Source organism: Phoenix dactylifera, chromosome 14, assembly GCF_009389715.1.
Source record: "Phoenix dactylifera cultivar Barhee BC4 chromosome 14, palm_55x_up_171113_PBpolish2nd_filt_p, whole genome shotgun sequence".
Lineage (NCBI taxonomy): Eukaryota > Viridiplantae > Streptophyta > Magnoliopsida > Arecales > Arecaceae > Phoenix > Phoenix dactylifera.
This window is the reverse complement of record NC_052405.1, coordinates 6325478-6340297: the sequence shown is the minus strand read 5'-3', so window position 1 is coordinate 6340297 and position 14820 is coordinate 6325478. Positions and strand designations below refer to the sequence as shown.

At 40.3% G+C, this 14820-nt stretch overlaps 2 protein-coding genes across 2 annotated transcripts; one reads left to right on the top strand and one right to left on the bottom strand.

Moving 5' to 3' along the window:
* The first annotated feature begins 5373 nt into the window (after nucleotides 1–5373).
* Nucleotides 5374–8955, top strand: LOC103712417 (phosphatidylinositol transfer protein 3-like). The gene is made up of 6 exons (XM_039133443.1): nucleotides 5374–5579; nucleotides 6344–6602; nucleotides 6697–6733; nucleotides 7127–7232; nucleotides 8266–8376; nucleotides 8692–8955. Exons 1-6 carry the CDS (start codon nucleotides 5469–5471, stop codon nucleotides 8809–8811), a joined length of 744 nt encoding a protein of 247 aa, XP_038989371.1. The 5' UTR covers nucleotides 5374–5468; the 3' UTR covers nucleotides 8812–8955.
* Nucleotides 8956–10728: 1773 nt separating this feature from the next.
* Nucleotides 10729–14088, bottom strand: LOC103712404 (cytochrome b-c1 complex subunit Rieske-4, mitochondrial-like). The gene is made up of 2 exons (XM_008798922.4): nucleotides 13788–14088; nucleotides 10729–11619 (listed from the first exon to the last, which is right to left on the bottom strand). The coding sequence occupies exons 1-2, from the start codon at nucleotides 13975–13977 to the stop codon at nucleotides 10976–10978; spliced, it is 834 nt and encodes a 277-aa protein (XP_008797144.2). The 5' UTR covers nucleotides 13978–14088; the 3' UTR covers nucleotides 10729–10975.
* Between the last annotated feature and the right edge of the window lie 732 nt (nucleotides 14089–14820).

The following is a 14820-nucleotide window of genomic DNA, read 5'->3' as shown; positions in this document are numbered from 1 at the left end:
CATAAAGGACTTTGCTGCAAGATATGCACAGCTCACTACAAGAAGATTAGTCGGTGTTATGACCCTGCTACATGATGATATGGTCATAGCTCAGGATCGATTAGATGAATTGAATATTTGAAAGAATCTAAATTAATGAATAGAATTTAATATTGTAAGAAAGATTTGATTCGCATATTAGTACAGCATTTATGATTATTTTCTATAAATTATTATCTATTTGACTGTCTGATTTTGTTTAGTTAAAGGTGATCATTGTCTAGCTTATTATATGATTCTTTATTTTTTTACAGATTCAGATAACTAGCCTGATCGGGGTTTGCAATATGGAAGAGCGACTAGCAAAACTTTGGCACAGATTATCTTAGAATAGAGTTTATTTAAATTGATGTACTACCCTAAAATATTGTTAGAATTGTGAGACATTTAAATGTTGAGCTAGTTATTGAAATAAAGTTTGCATATTATTATTTAAATTATTTCGATGTATATTTATGATATCATATTGAGATGCCTTGCATGTAAGGCTGCAAATGGGTCGGGTCGACCCAACCTGGTTAGACCCGGCCTAACCCGTTTTAGAGGATCTGTGGGTCTGGGTCAGATTTTAAAATAGGACCCGTGGACCTATTCTATTTTTCGGGTCGGGTCATCAACCCAATCTTGACCCAACCCGGACCCGACCCATTTCTTTTTTGGGTCAATTTGGATCGTTCATCCAATGACCTAATCCGACCCGAATCCAGATTATCCATTTAGGCCCGCAAGCCGCAGCCCATAACCCATTCACTGATTGATTAACCCATTTTTTTGAGTCCTCAGGCCCATAACTCATAAACCATTCCATTGGTTATTTGATTAAGCATCAGCAAGAGGCCAGAGCCATGAGCCATCAGTGATTCAGCCATAAGCCCACTACTCAGAAGCCCATTTTCAGCCTTATTGAATCGAAGGAGAGTCCCCAGTCCCTTAGGGTCCGTTTGAAAACTTGGAATTGAGGAGAAAGAAATGGAATGGAAGGGAAAGTTAAAAATTTTGATGTTTGGAAGTATTTTAGTAGAGGAAAAGGGAAAGAAAAGAAGGAAATAGGAGGAAAAATTTTGGTCTCCAATTCTCTCATTTCTTTCCTCCCATAAGTGAGAGGATTTGGAGAGAAAGGAATTGGAGCTTAATAAATTTTTGATAATACTTATCTTACCCTCTACTCATAAGCATGCCCCTTTTATAATAAGGATATTTTAGTAAAAGTGTTAAGAAGGTATGTTTTTTTTTCTTTTTTCTCCAAACTTCCAAATAAGAGGAAGGAAAGTACTTTCTCTTCCCTCCTAAAACTTCCAAATAGAAGAGAGAAAAGTCTATTCTATTTTATTCTTGTCTTTTCCTTCCTTATTAAAGTTTTCCTTTTTTTTTCTTTTCCCTCCAAAACTTCCAAACGGAGGCTTAGAGAACCCTAGAGAAGTAGAACCCTCCGACGAGTGCAGTGCAGTGCTGAGGAGGCGTGGATTGGGGATCCCTGCGGAGTGCGGGGCTTGCGGCGTAGACGAGATTGTGGATCATGTACTATTTCGGTGCACTTGGGCGAGGGCGACATGGCAGTGGACAGGTATCCCGGAGGTGGCGTGGCGGGAGAGGAGATTATTCCTTCAGATGATACGACAGTGGCTGGCCAGTCCCGGGACACATCAGGAGGCCATCAGAGCGACCTGCACAGCCCATCAGATCTGGCTGGCAAGGAACGCTCGTATCTTTAGCGAGCGCAGGATGTCGCCGAGGTTGGTTGCGGAGTCTGCTCGTGCACTGGCGATGGAGTCCAGACTCACCATCCCTTTAGATATACCTTTGATAGCTCGGGACACCTGGGGTTCCTTCTCTGCTCAGGCAGCTCCTCGGACGGTGTTTTTCACCTGGGAGCCCCCACCCCCGAGTTTCCTCAAGGTCAATTTTAACGGGTCGGTGTTGGATGGAGGTACGCGAGGTGGGGCAGGTTTCGTCATACGGGATCCTCATTCTAGGGTAGTGGCAGCAGGCGGTTGCCAGTTATTCGACATATCAGTCCCAGGGGCGAAGTTGCGAGCTGCCTGGGCGGGTCTTCGCCACGCGAGGCAGGTGCTGCGGGCTAGCTCGATCATTCTGGAGGGCGATTCGGCCACAGTTATCCGGTGGATCCAGAAGGGCACGAGTGGTGAGAGCACAGACCACCCTCTGATCCGGGACATCGGGATGATGGTGAGGGATGGCGTGGCCTTTCAGACCACGCATGTATTCAGAGAGGCCAATGGGGCGGCTGACTGGGTGGCTGCATACGCAGCCCACCACTCAGGATACGCCCTGTGGGCAGGAGAGAGGGAGCTGCCTTTGGCACTTCGTGAGATTATGTATTTTGACTTTCTTGGATGTATTCGGACACGTGTTGTCTGAACAACCCGTCAAAGCAAAAAAAAAAAAAAAAAAAAAAAGTAGAACCCTCCCTTCCTTGAGCGCTGAGGCGGAGGCGAGGAGCCACGGAGGAACCCTTCCTTCCCAGGTCCATCTCCATTCTCCCCCTTCGAGGCTTTCTTCTCGGGTCCATCTCCATTCTCCCCCTTGAAGCCTTCCTTGCCGTGGAGCAATCTGCAGCGATTCAGAGGAAATGAGAGAGGAGGGATGAGCATTGTTCCGGCTGGAAAGAAGGGACTCCCTACATGCTACAGAGGAAATGAGCATGTGAAGCCACTCGCGATGACATTAGTTTTGTTTTGGGTGGAGAGAAAGAGAGACGATGGAGATGGGACACCTCGGACGGTGGAGATTCTTTTAATTTTCACCCTCGCCGGATCACTTTCTAGGAGGACGTTTCTTTCCTACAAGCCACGCCGAACATAATACAGATCAGACCATACCACTCTCAGCTCCACCCCTGACACTAATATATCAGACAAGTGGCAGCTTCCAGCCGCAATCATTCTAAAATCGGGGCTTCTGACCATGAAGTCTGCCCCGTCTCGTGGGTAGGGATTTCTTTTTCTTTTTTAGAAAAAGAAGGGAAGGAGGTTTTAATGGGTGGTGTGCTGTGATGTTGCAGTTGCTGCCTGGGTACTCCCTTTGAGGTGGAGATGGTGGGATGGGACTTTTATTAGTGAGGTCCCCGTCCTCCGTCCACGTGGTCCCTTCTGGTGCCCAAGATGAATAAATTTTTTTTCTATGGGAGGAATGATCGCAGGCTAGTAGTTTGGTCTTGATCTGCACATAAAAATACTGGGCATTTAGCTCTACAACTTGAAAACCATGCGTTTGCAGTTTTTTTGGGTGCATGCTAGTACTTTTTTTTCAGCTTTTTTTTTTTTTTATAACTCGGATCCGAATCCGACCCAGATCCAAATTTTTTTAGGTCGGATCTGGGTTATACATAGACCCGACCCGACTTGAATGACCCATTGAGTCAAAAATTGTTATCGTTGATCCGATCCGATCCAACCCGATTTTTGAATGAATCGAATCTGGGTTCAAAATTAGGATCCGAACAAAAAACTAAATCAGGCCAAGTCACTCAAAATCCGACCCGATCCGACCCATTTGCACCCCTACCTGCATGCTTGTGAAAAAGTTTTCTATGGGTATATAGTAGTTGACACGACCCCCGGTTTGTGAACTCGGGTCGGGAGCGCGACACCTCACCAGTCCATCACCCGGCACATGCTATTGTACCAATCAGTCTCATACAAGGTCCTTGGTGAATCCACGCATAAGCTGAACACAATTTCTTGGGAAGTCATATAGAAGCCACAATAGCAGGCTGCGCTTGGAATTCCTAAGCTTGAGGATAGAAATGCGATGGATTACTGTCACTGAGCCATGGTTCAGCTGTATACCAATATGTAAGAAGGATACAATGATGATGTTGCTTGGGTGTGGCTACATGCAAAATGGTGTACTTTTCCCTATGAAAGCTTGCCTTGGTAAGGCTACCTATTGGCCAAGTACTGCACTAATATGGTTTTGAGTTTCTGATCATGCCCATGCTGTTGGTGTAGTGAGCTACCTAATTCTAACAAGCACCATAGATTGGAGCCATGCAAAAACCTTTCTCCAATCATTTCTGATGATAGTTGATGCCTCTACTGCACAAACAAAGCTCATTTACTTAGTATGGAAGATTCGGAAATTCAAGGGAACAATGAAATGTTTCAAGGTATGCAATCTCCACCACATCAGCTAGCTAGATATACTCTTCTTGCTGCTGAATTCTGGAGCACCATGATGAAGGAAGCTGATATTCTATGTGGAAACTGGAGCTACTCTTCTAGCTCTCCAATAGTAGAAGCTAATTCCTATCAAAAACTTGTTCATTGGCAACCCCCACAACCAGGTTATCTTAAACTTGGTTTCAATGGATCGGTGCATCTTACATCAGTGAGTGGTAGAAACACAATTCAAGATAGAGAAGATCGACCTCTACTGGCTGCTACTCTCCGTTTCCGACCTTGCTGATAAGTCAGAGCTCAATACAACCTATATGGGGATGATTGTTGCTACTTCAGTTACGAAGGTGCCTCTGCAACTAGGATGTCTAGCTCCATAGATCCAATTCCTCATCACTGTCCTACATTGCAAAAACCTTGCCAATTATTTAGATCTTTGCGAGATGCCTACCTACCTTCCATATATTATGAGGATTCGTAAGTATGTATTTAGTCCTATATTAGTTGCGCATTGGGTAGGTTTTGGATATTTATACAAAATCAAAAAATCCAAAATATAGCCTTTTTTGGGTGAGATCCTGAATCTTTGAAGATGGTATCAAAGCAGACCCATCCTCTAGCTTTTTATGTAGCCTTTTCGAATGAGGTCCTAGATCCTTACAAACAAAAATATGAACCATCAGAAAGAAAAATAACTAAATAAAAATAAATAATCAATATTTATTTATTTAACTGCTCTTGTAAAAATATGCATGAGGCAAGGCCGCAAGAACAATAAATCATAGTTAAAAATGCATAGCAACAATGATGCATGGCATTTTATTGCAAGTTTCTAAAACAAGATAAGCATTTCTTCAATATTCTCTCAAAAAAACTTGAGTAAGTTGTGAACTACTTGTGTATAAATATTAAAGTTCATGAATAATGGAATAATTCTTGGTCAATTGAATTAATTGAAGATGATTTGGAATGAGGATAGTTCAAAAAATCAAATTGGGGAATGAGGATTACAACCCTAGCCAGAGTCAGGACAAGGATGGCTAGATCTTTTGTCAGCTATGGATTATCATGTTTTCAACAACCCCAACTGCTACCATTATGAGGATTATAACCCAACACACATCCCCCAACCCCACCACCTTCCTCTCTGAAGGGAAACCATTAAGTAGCCAACCGTTGCAAATTTTTTTTTTTAATATATACGTATGCCTGTAACTCAGTTTAAACCTCTGGGGTTTAAGCTCGAGTCCACAAGGGATTTCTTCTTTAAGGCTCCAGCCAAGGGAGGAAATGGAATCAGAAGGCCAGCCTTCACGAGGTGACTGCTTTGGAAGCAATGACACAGAGAGGAAGGTGGCCCAGCTGAGGGCCATAGTGGAGGAACAAGACCCTGCTGCCAAGGTGTTGCTTCCCGTCATCCCTTGCTCCCCTTCTCTTGTTTTGATTGACTGGTTAGCTTTTCATTTATGGGTTTGTGTTTGATGTTTTAGTTTTATTTCAAGTTTATTTTAACTTTAATTTTTTGGAATTTGTTCGCTTTTCTTTGTGTGTTTGCATTGACTTTCTTTTTAAGTTTTCTTTCTCATGCTTTCCATTGGATCTGACATTCTCTTATTACGTTCTCTTTTCAGGCTGCAACTTTGCTCTCTCTCTCTCTCTCTCTCCCTCTCTCTCTCTCTCTCTCTCGCTCTGCTTCATATTTCAATCATTTATTTGTTGTGTTTTATTGGTTTGTCAAGTCCCGATGCTGATATCTATCTGCTCTTATACACAAGGTTTTACTAATTTGCTTTTCAGTTGTTTGCCTAAATCAAGTTGAGCATTGGTTTAATCTACCTTCTTGCTCCATGCTAATATGTAGATAGATACATTTGAGTTTACACACACACACAAAAAAAAAAAATAATAGAGAGAGAGAGAAACACACACACAAGAGAGAGAGAGAGAGAGAGAGAGAGAGAGAGAGAGAGAGAGAGAGATCTTCCAGCATAAAGTTCAGGCTCTCATAATCAGCAATTGTTGAAGCATTCTTCTGTATGATTTAAATGTTTCAGCTTCCTATATCTCTTTGCACAGTGGCTAATGCCTAATACTCTTTCCAACAGAATTAACTTTGTATTTGTGAACTTTTTTTTGGTGGTGGTGGGCGGGTGGGGCGCATGCAGGAGTTGGACAATTTAACTCTCAGAAGGTTTTTACTAGCACGCGATCTTGATGTCAGGAAGGCTTCCACCTTCCTCCTGAAACACCTGAAATGGAGGCAATCGATGGTTCCAAATGGTTTCATCTTAGAAGCAGAGATCCAATATGAGCTTTCCCAGAAGAAGGCATTTGCTCAGGGATTCGACAAGATGGGGCGCCCTATAGCAGTTATCATTAATGCTAGACATAATGCCTCTAAAAGAAATATGCATGAGTTTAAGCGTGAGTTCTTCAAACTGGATCAAAGTATAGAAAGCATTCACAGAAGCAGCAAGTCTAAGTCCTTATGAATACATTTCATCTCAACTTATTGCAGGTTTTGTTGTGTATGTTATGGACAAGCTATGTGCAAGGTAAATATCGATATTTAGCTATTAATTTAGAGTAAAGGAGAAAAAGGGCAATTCTATAATGCGAAGGACAACTCTTACTAATTTCAGATTTGATGATCTATATGCTTGAAGAAATGCAGGCATCTTCGCATGACTGAAAGTTATGAGCAAATCACAAAACACCCACCAGGAGAAAAGATGACTTGAATTCCAATGGTTGAACTTACATAGGATGTTTAAAGATATATACAGATTAGAAAATTAAGAAATTAGACAATTCTGCCAATGAGGTTCAAACATAAGAGAAAAGGGGCAGAGGAAACTGGGGGCATGTATATGATAGGCCTAGGTGTTATGGGGTGGGTTCATTGATGACGAAACCCACCAATTCATTCAACTACATTTGCCTTGCAGGATGGCAGGAGGTCAGGAGAAGTTCTGCATCATTGGAGATTTTCAGGGCTTTGGATTCTCGAATTGCGACATTCAGGGGTTCTTTGCAGCTCTAGAAATCTTTCAGGTCTGTCTCTACAAAAGCTCTGGTAACTAATGTGGTTATCTACAGCTACTAAGAACTAATCCTTTGCCAGTTTGTTGCACATATGATGATTTTGGAAAAGAAAACTACTAGAACTGTGAACCTAGATAACAAGAACTTTGCTTAAATACATTTAACTAGATGCTCTGCGAGACTTAAGTGGCGATCGAACAAGACATTGGAATTATTCTGGAAGGATGGAAAGAAGGGATGTCTGTGATGTGAAAACATATGGTTAAACCACAGAAGAAATTGGGAACATCATCTATACAGGACTTAATGGAAATATAGAGTTCATAAATTCCCCATGCAAACAAAAGTAGATGACAAAAGGAGTATGTTACCGAGTGAGATAAGTTCTTAGTGTTTGTCGACAGAGGGTGGAATGGATGGATGGCAGTCCGAGAGAAGAGAATGAAATTATATGATTGACTAAATAATTAGCAGCCGCAGAAATTCGGAGATAAGCAGTATTTGTTTCATACTGGTGCTATGACTGAGCCCTTCTATTTATCCAAAACTAGAGGGAAAGAAAGGACAAACTAGAATAGATCAATATTTATACACCCTCACTTCAAAACATATAGTTTGAAAGGGGGAAAAAAGAAATAGCTAACTGCTCAAATCCACTCAAAAGCAGTTAATGATAAAAGTTTAATAGCTGGAAGATAAAAAATTTGAGTGGACTAGAGATTACAGCCAGTCTTCAACTATGTTGTGATTTTACATTAGAGTTTTGAAGTAACAAAGACTGAAAGTTTGCCATTTGTCGGGTCATATCATTCAACAATTGCATAAGCATAACCAATCAAAGTAATGTTACTTCATGTTGTAATCAGTCAAATTCCCAGTAGGTAACTCATAATTTTATTAACCATGTTGCTTTGCATTCATTACCTTATCATAAACATGTTTTTATAATATGTTTTACTGAGATAAATCTGTATTTAGCTGCACCACAGTTAGTTAATAGCATGAAATCTAATTACTCCTGTCCCAATCCCTACAATGACAGAACAACTACCCAGAAAGGCTTGGCAAGGCGCTTATGATCCATGTGCCATATATATTCATGAAGGCATGGAAGATAATATACCCATTTATTGACAGCAATACCAAAAATAAGGTATCATCACAAAAATTGCTTTTCCTTGTTGTAGTGTGAAAGTTGGCCTATGCATTCTTTTTACAAATTTCATCAAATGTCTCCAAAGAGACAATTATTTATAGCAATTGATCAAATGAACAAGAAAACAATTATTCAATAAAAGCGCAGATTTTTATTGTAATTAAAAGTCATTACATTCATAATTTTGTGGTTTTCCATTGACTTAAGAAATAAAGATTCCAAATAACATACTCACATGATAATATAGGTTTCTTGTAATTTTACATGCCCTATTTCGAACTCTCATGAAATTTTTTATTTGGTTTGTCATAGTATGTTTTTGTTGATGAGAAGAATACGAAGGACAAACTGCTGGAAGAGATCCACGAGAGCCAGCTTCCAGAGATATATGGTGGGAAGCTGCCACTGATTCCCATCGAACAGTCCATCTAGTTTACTTATTCCCTGTAGTTGGTCTCCAATTCTAGATGAAATGTAGCAAATAAAAGAGTTTTCTTGTATCAAAAGCTTTAGTTTATGCTCTTAAGATGTTGGCTCATGCATATAGAAGTAATGAAATATGAAGAAGATTCTACAGTAACTGTGTTGCCATCATGCCTTGCGGTCAATTAACTCCAGCTTATATGAGTTTCACCCCACAAGCTGTTATTGTAAACTGTGGGCAAGGTAGAAGTATTGAATCAACGCACATTAAGTATACCAAACTAGTGCAGAAGTCCATCCCACCAAAATATAATGATGATATTGTGAAAATATTTGTTAAGCAGCTTCTCAAGGCTTTTGCTCCAAAATCGTCTCCTCTGCTATTCTTATTCCTTTTCTTTTTAAATCTTTAAAAGTCCATGTTTTTTTGATTGCTGAAAGAGAATTATCTGCAATAAGGTGAAGAGAGTTTTTTTAACTTCAAAGTTTTCCAATGCCAGAAATATAGTTTCATACTTCTTTAATCTTTTATCATCACAAATATACCCAATTACCATTGTACCGGAAAGGAAGTTTAGAATTACATTCTAAATTCTATCCATGTGATACCCCTGCAAAAGTTACAAGGGCTGAGAGAGAATCCAATAGGAGTGGGATGAGGTTGCTTATCCCAAAAATTTCAGGGTCACCAAAAGCCATTCAAAAACTGATTTGCATTACCCTGAAAATATTTCTAAAAGCCAGATACATCCTTTGTCAACCTCTACAATTCTTGGCTCTTTTTCGCCGTGCAAGGTTATCATATGTTTAATGAAGTCAGGCATGTATATAAACTCTTAACAACATCAATTGCCCAGTTGAAGTATGATAAAGATCCTTAATGCTCTATCAGAACCTTTGTTAGAGACTTTAAATCCATGTCTTAGGAGAAAGCCTCATTTTTTTCATATTATCCCACTCTCTTTTAGAAACTGCAACAGTATGTTCACCTTTCATAGCCTATCTAATTTAATCTTCATTCTTCCCATCATCAATACCTATCCATGTTTTAGTTTTACAAGCATAACCTAGTTAGGTGATATAAGCTCTTATATCTTACAAAAAATAATTAAATCCCTATTATGTTAAAAAAGAGCATTAATATATTTTGGGTCTGTCGAATTTGCCCACAGATGAATATTATTTGATGCCCAAAGAAACTTTGTGATACAAATTTAATTAGCATGGGTAGCTTCAGAAAGAGAAATGCCACATCCTTTCTTTTTCCTGCATTGGAATCCAAATTTACTAAAACTTTTTTAATTAATTAACATGGTAGCTTCAGAAAGAGAAATGTGACATCCTTTCTTTTTCCTGCATTGGAGACCACATTGATGATGATGAGTTTTTCCTGCATTGGAGACCACATTGATGATGATGTTACAAGAATAAGATATATAATTTAAATTAATCTTAATTGACATCGAGTGTGCTAGTTAGAATAAATGGTCATATGGACATGGCAACTTCTCCAAATCATTTTCTGATTCAAGGGATTCAGGCTATTTAGATCAAGAACTTTGGAAATTCAAGCAACAGTTTCCTATCTAATTAAGATGTCATTTAACATGCCATCATACAACCCGTTCAAGAGCCACAGAGAACTCTCTTATCCATCATATGATGGCTTGAGCATGGCACCATCATTGAACTTGAATTGGACACTGGTCATGCTATAATTATCAAACTACAAATTAGCGATAAAGGGAGAGCAGAAAATATGGACTATGTATGTATATCTACCTAACAATTAAATATTTTCGACAAAGAAATATGTGCAAGAAATTATGATCACCATAAAGCAGATGAATGCAGGTTTCCCATAATCAAGGCGGACCATGAATTTGTTATCTCCGCAACATTAAACAGATTACAGAGAGAAAAAACTAACCAGACAGACACCCCAATGGTAAAATAAGATTCATAAAAGAATTGCTGCTTATGATCCTGTTGTGGCAATACACCATGTCTCAAAATAAATCCAACTAAAGGAACAGAATTTTTTCATAGTTTGGAACCAGAATCACACTGGCAGGCAAACATCAATATTTAAAAACAAACTGACCACGCAAAAATATGGTCTTAATGAAATGAAAAATTTAGACCATAACACCTATACTCTTGGGCGAGGAGCTCAACCAATCAATAACTTGTTCTCGTCCAAGAAGATGTATGTGGGTACCTCCAAGTTGAATGGTGCAGGGCCCTTGCGGATTCTGCCGGATGCATCATAGTGAGAACCATGGCAAGGGCAAAACCAGCCCCCAAAATCTCCAGCATTGGGTAGAGGAATGCAGCCCAGATGAGTACAGACACCAACAACCACAAGCCACTCTGGGTTTTTCACCCTAGCTGAATCCTCCTGCGGATCACGAAGAGATGCCACATCCACACTGTTTACCAGCTTGATATCATTCTCTGTTCTACGCCTTATGAACACTGGCTTCCCACGCCACTTCACAGTCACCGTGCTCCCTGGGTCAATGCTAGAGAGATCGACCTCGAGGGAGGCCATGGCCAGTACATCTTTACTAGCAGACATGCTCAACACAAACTTAAGAATAAGGAGGCGAAGCAAAGATGCATAGACAAATCTGCCACCACTCAAAACAAAGTAGGCAAAAGCTCTCTTGCTAGGATCCCCTGGAGGAAAGCGCTGATGGTTGTGTTCATCATAGACAATCTTTGAGGTCGGGTTCTTCACAGCTGCCACAGTTGCAGGAAGGTCAGCTAACCCCACATCCTGATGCCTTGGGATGAGAGATTCAGTAGAAAACCCTGAACAGTCAAAAAATCAAGAACAAACAAGTTATTAATCATATTCTATCTTCATCAACTATAGATACAAATCCTAAGAGTGCTGTAATTTATAGCACCAAGCACTGTATTTCATGATATGCATGATGGATCCAGTCTTTCCTGAAATCATCCTCACAAAACAAAACAAAACAAAAAAAAGAAATCCCAGAGAGTTTGCACAAGACAGAGAAGCATACAAGTAATTAGAACTGAAGACAGGCACGCATATATTGCAAACGATTTCTGGCTACAATAAGGTAACTACGGTACATGGCAATAAAAGATTACCATCAAAGATGCACAAAAAGAAATAAGTATTGCAAAAAATGATCTTGTCAAGCATGCATGACTTTATGATTCAGCACTCAATCCAATCCAACAAACATTAGATTATGTAAAGGAAACTCTTGAAGTTGGGAACACTAGGCTGACACTGAGAGCATCATTTTTTTTTGGCTACATTTACGTGAGTAACTCAGTGGGACCTATGCACTAAATACATGAGAGAAAAAGGCAGATTGAGAGAAGAAAAGTGAGAGATATCATTCTTCCTTGTCTCTCAAATAGAGAGAGAGAGAGAGAGAGAGAGAGAGAGAGTTTTATCAGTACTATCATCAATCAACTGTTCATTCCTACTTAGTTCACCAGTCCAATGTCGGCTAGGAATTGGCACAGTACAGAGGGGTAGGTGGGTGGCCTCTAGCATTTTTTTTATTCTACCATCTCTCCCCTTTTCATGAAAATCACAAGCAAAGCATGTAAGAAATGCTAGTCGAAGATTACGAATATGGTTAAGATCCTGAATATGGTTAAGATCCATTGACCACAAGTTGGCCTGCTTCAGATAAGAAGCAACATGGCTTCACAGGCATTTCTTATATCACAAAAATCATTCAAACAATCAGCCTTTATCTTCTGCATGACCAGGTTGTGCAGGTAACCAAAATACATTTAGCGTGCATGTTAAATTCTTGAATAAAAAAAAAAAGATAGACATCTCTTACTCTCTGGAGGGCGCCAAGGTATAAGAAAAATCTGAAATAGTAGATTTGCAACTTAGCAATCTAATACCTACAGCCTAAACAGCCCTAAGCAATTAAAAGTTCTGGCTTAGCCCAAATATAAACATTAAGGCCTTAGACTGAATCAGATCCTATTATAGGCCCGTGATATCAAATCCTAGACCCAAGCCCAATCCTAAATGACTACAGTTAACACCTGTTCTCAAATCCAAACTCGGAGAAGTATAAAGAAAACCATGCTTCCTTCAATAACTTAAGCCTTCAAGGTAATGACATATACATAGATATAGTCCTTATAAAGAGAAAATAAGGAAACAGTGTCTTGCCAAGCGCAGTCTCTCCACCAACCTATGTGCTATGAATCCATTAGAACAAAATATATAAGCAAATTCTCCTTTTTCATAATGGATTTGATACATGTCATAATAGTATGTTCAAGATTTACTTACGACCCGAAATTCAATCACTTCAGCACATTCTAAGAACCTAGAAGAGTAGCCTGGGACATTTTGTATTCAAGTACAGGTATAGACTTATACGACAGCGTGATACAACATAGGTTAAAGGTACCAACTACCAGCCCATTTAAACCATCAAGGTGACCTATAATTGTTGGCATGTCGGCGTCACAAAATGCTGCAAAGGAGTAAACCCACTCGATGGTAAATGATCTTTAACGCTCTCTAACTTTTTATCCATCTCAGTCCTCCGATGTCAAAGGTTCCAATATCACTAATTGGATCGATAGGCTCCATAAGTCGAGATTTGACGAGAAATCTTTGAAAGCTGATGTCAAGGACATCAACTATCAAGATGAAACATTTGCAGATGAAGGCAACACAATAAACTATGAAATTTAGAGTCATTTCCACAATATTAACGTGATATCTAGAGCAAATATTATATAGAATCAGACAAAACGGATCCAAAAACCAAAATAGTACAGAAAAAAGTGATATTTCCATCTCCTTGTAAGAATCCAATGTTCGTCGAGAAAAAATCAAAACAAATCCTCGAAAAAATGGGTTTATCCGCGAAACGAGATGCACGAATTAAAATATGAAAAGAAACCCTAGAGATTTAGACGCGAAGGAAAGATGATCTACTGAGATGGGGAACCCGAACCTCTGGTGGCACCGAGAAGGCCCGATTCGAAGGCGACACGAGCGGGGGAGGCGGCAAGCGGTCTGGAATCGTCCCGGGAGGAGAGGGGGTCGCCATGCATCGGATTCCCGGAAAACAGGGACGAGGAGGCGGCGCCCGTCGGCCTCAACGAGGCGGCGGCGGCGAGCCTTTTTCCGGCCAGCCTCAGCATCTTGCGGCAAGCCTTCTTCTCCTCCTCCTTCCGGTTGGAGCTCCGCGGGGATTTCTAGGGTTTCTTTGGATCGATCGATCTCAGAAGCGAGAGAGAGAGAGAGAGCCGGGGGGGGGGGGGGGGGGGGGGTGGGGAGGGGGGGTGGAGAGGCCTGGGATCGTGAGGAATGCGACGAAATAGGAGCAAAGAGATGAAGAGGTTGACCGATCTGAACCGTTCGAATGAGGACCCGTAATCGGACGGTCAATATCATTCAACTAGGATGGTCGTTTCCTTTCTGGAATTATTCGCAGATGAGACCGCGGTGGAGATTGGGGCCACAGGATTTTTTAGGCTGGGTTGACTTGGGCCATGCTAGAATAAGCTAATCGAATCCGCCAACTTACTATGAAATCCATTATCCCAAAAAGGCTCTAAAAGATTAGTGAGGAATTTATTTATTTATTTATTTATTTTGTACATTGGCAGCTCACACTAGTCTCCTGTGAGCATTATCATCAGAGTCAAAGGACAAAATACTCCATAGAGAATCTCTCCGAAATTATGAGCAGGAAAGGAGGCGATCCAATCAGCAGCTCGATTCGTCTTCCAGAACACATGCACAACCTGATAGGCATCGCACTCTCTCAGCAACCTCCAAATGAAGATTAGTGAGGGATTCGGCTTCGTTTTTTATGTCCAAATTTTTTATGTTTAATTAGCCATAAAAGGAACAATTAAATGAAGAAAAACTCGAAGAGACTCGTATACGAGTCAATGGGATCGAATGGGTCAAATCTCATTCCTTGCACATGAATTATTTTTAAATGCACCGACATTTTTGGAACATGTCGTTGCCAATTA

What these genes read in the sequence shown, in the direction of transcription:
- LOC103712417 (XM_039133443.1), top strand. Translation starts at nt 5,469, where the DNA reads ATGGAATCAGAAGGCCAGCCTTCACGAGGTGACTGCTTTGGAAGCAAT. An exon ending in AACAAGACCCTGCTGCCAAG is followed by an intron (nt 5,580 to 6,343) that starts GTGTTGCTTCCC and finishes GGGCGCATGCAG; the next exon opens with GAGTTGGACAATTTAACTCT. An exon ending in ATGGACAAGCTATGTGCAAG is followed by an intron (nt 6,734 to 7,126) that starts GTAAATATCGAT and finishes TTTGCCTTGCAG; the next exon opens with GATGGCAGGAGGTCAGGAGA.
- LOC103712404 (XM_008798922.4), bottom strand. Translation starts at nt 13,977, where the DNA reads ATGCTGAGGCTGGCCGGAAAAAGGCTCGCCGCCGCCGCCTCGTTGAGG. An exon ending in CCTTCTCGGTGCCACCAGAG is followed by an intron (nt 11,620 to 13,787) that starts GTTCGGGTTCCC and finishes TTGACTGTTCAG; the next exon opens with GGTTTTCTACTGAATCTCTC.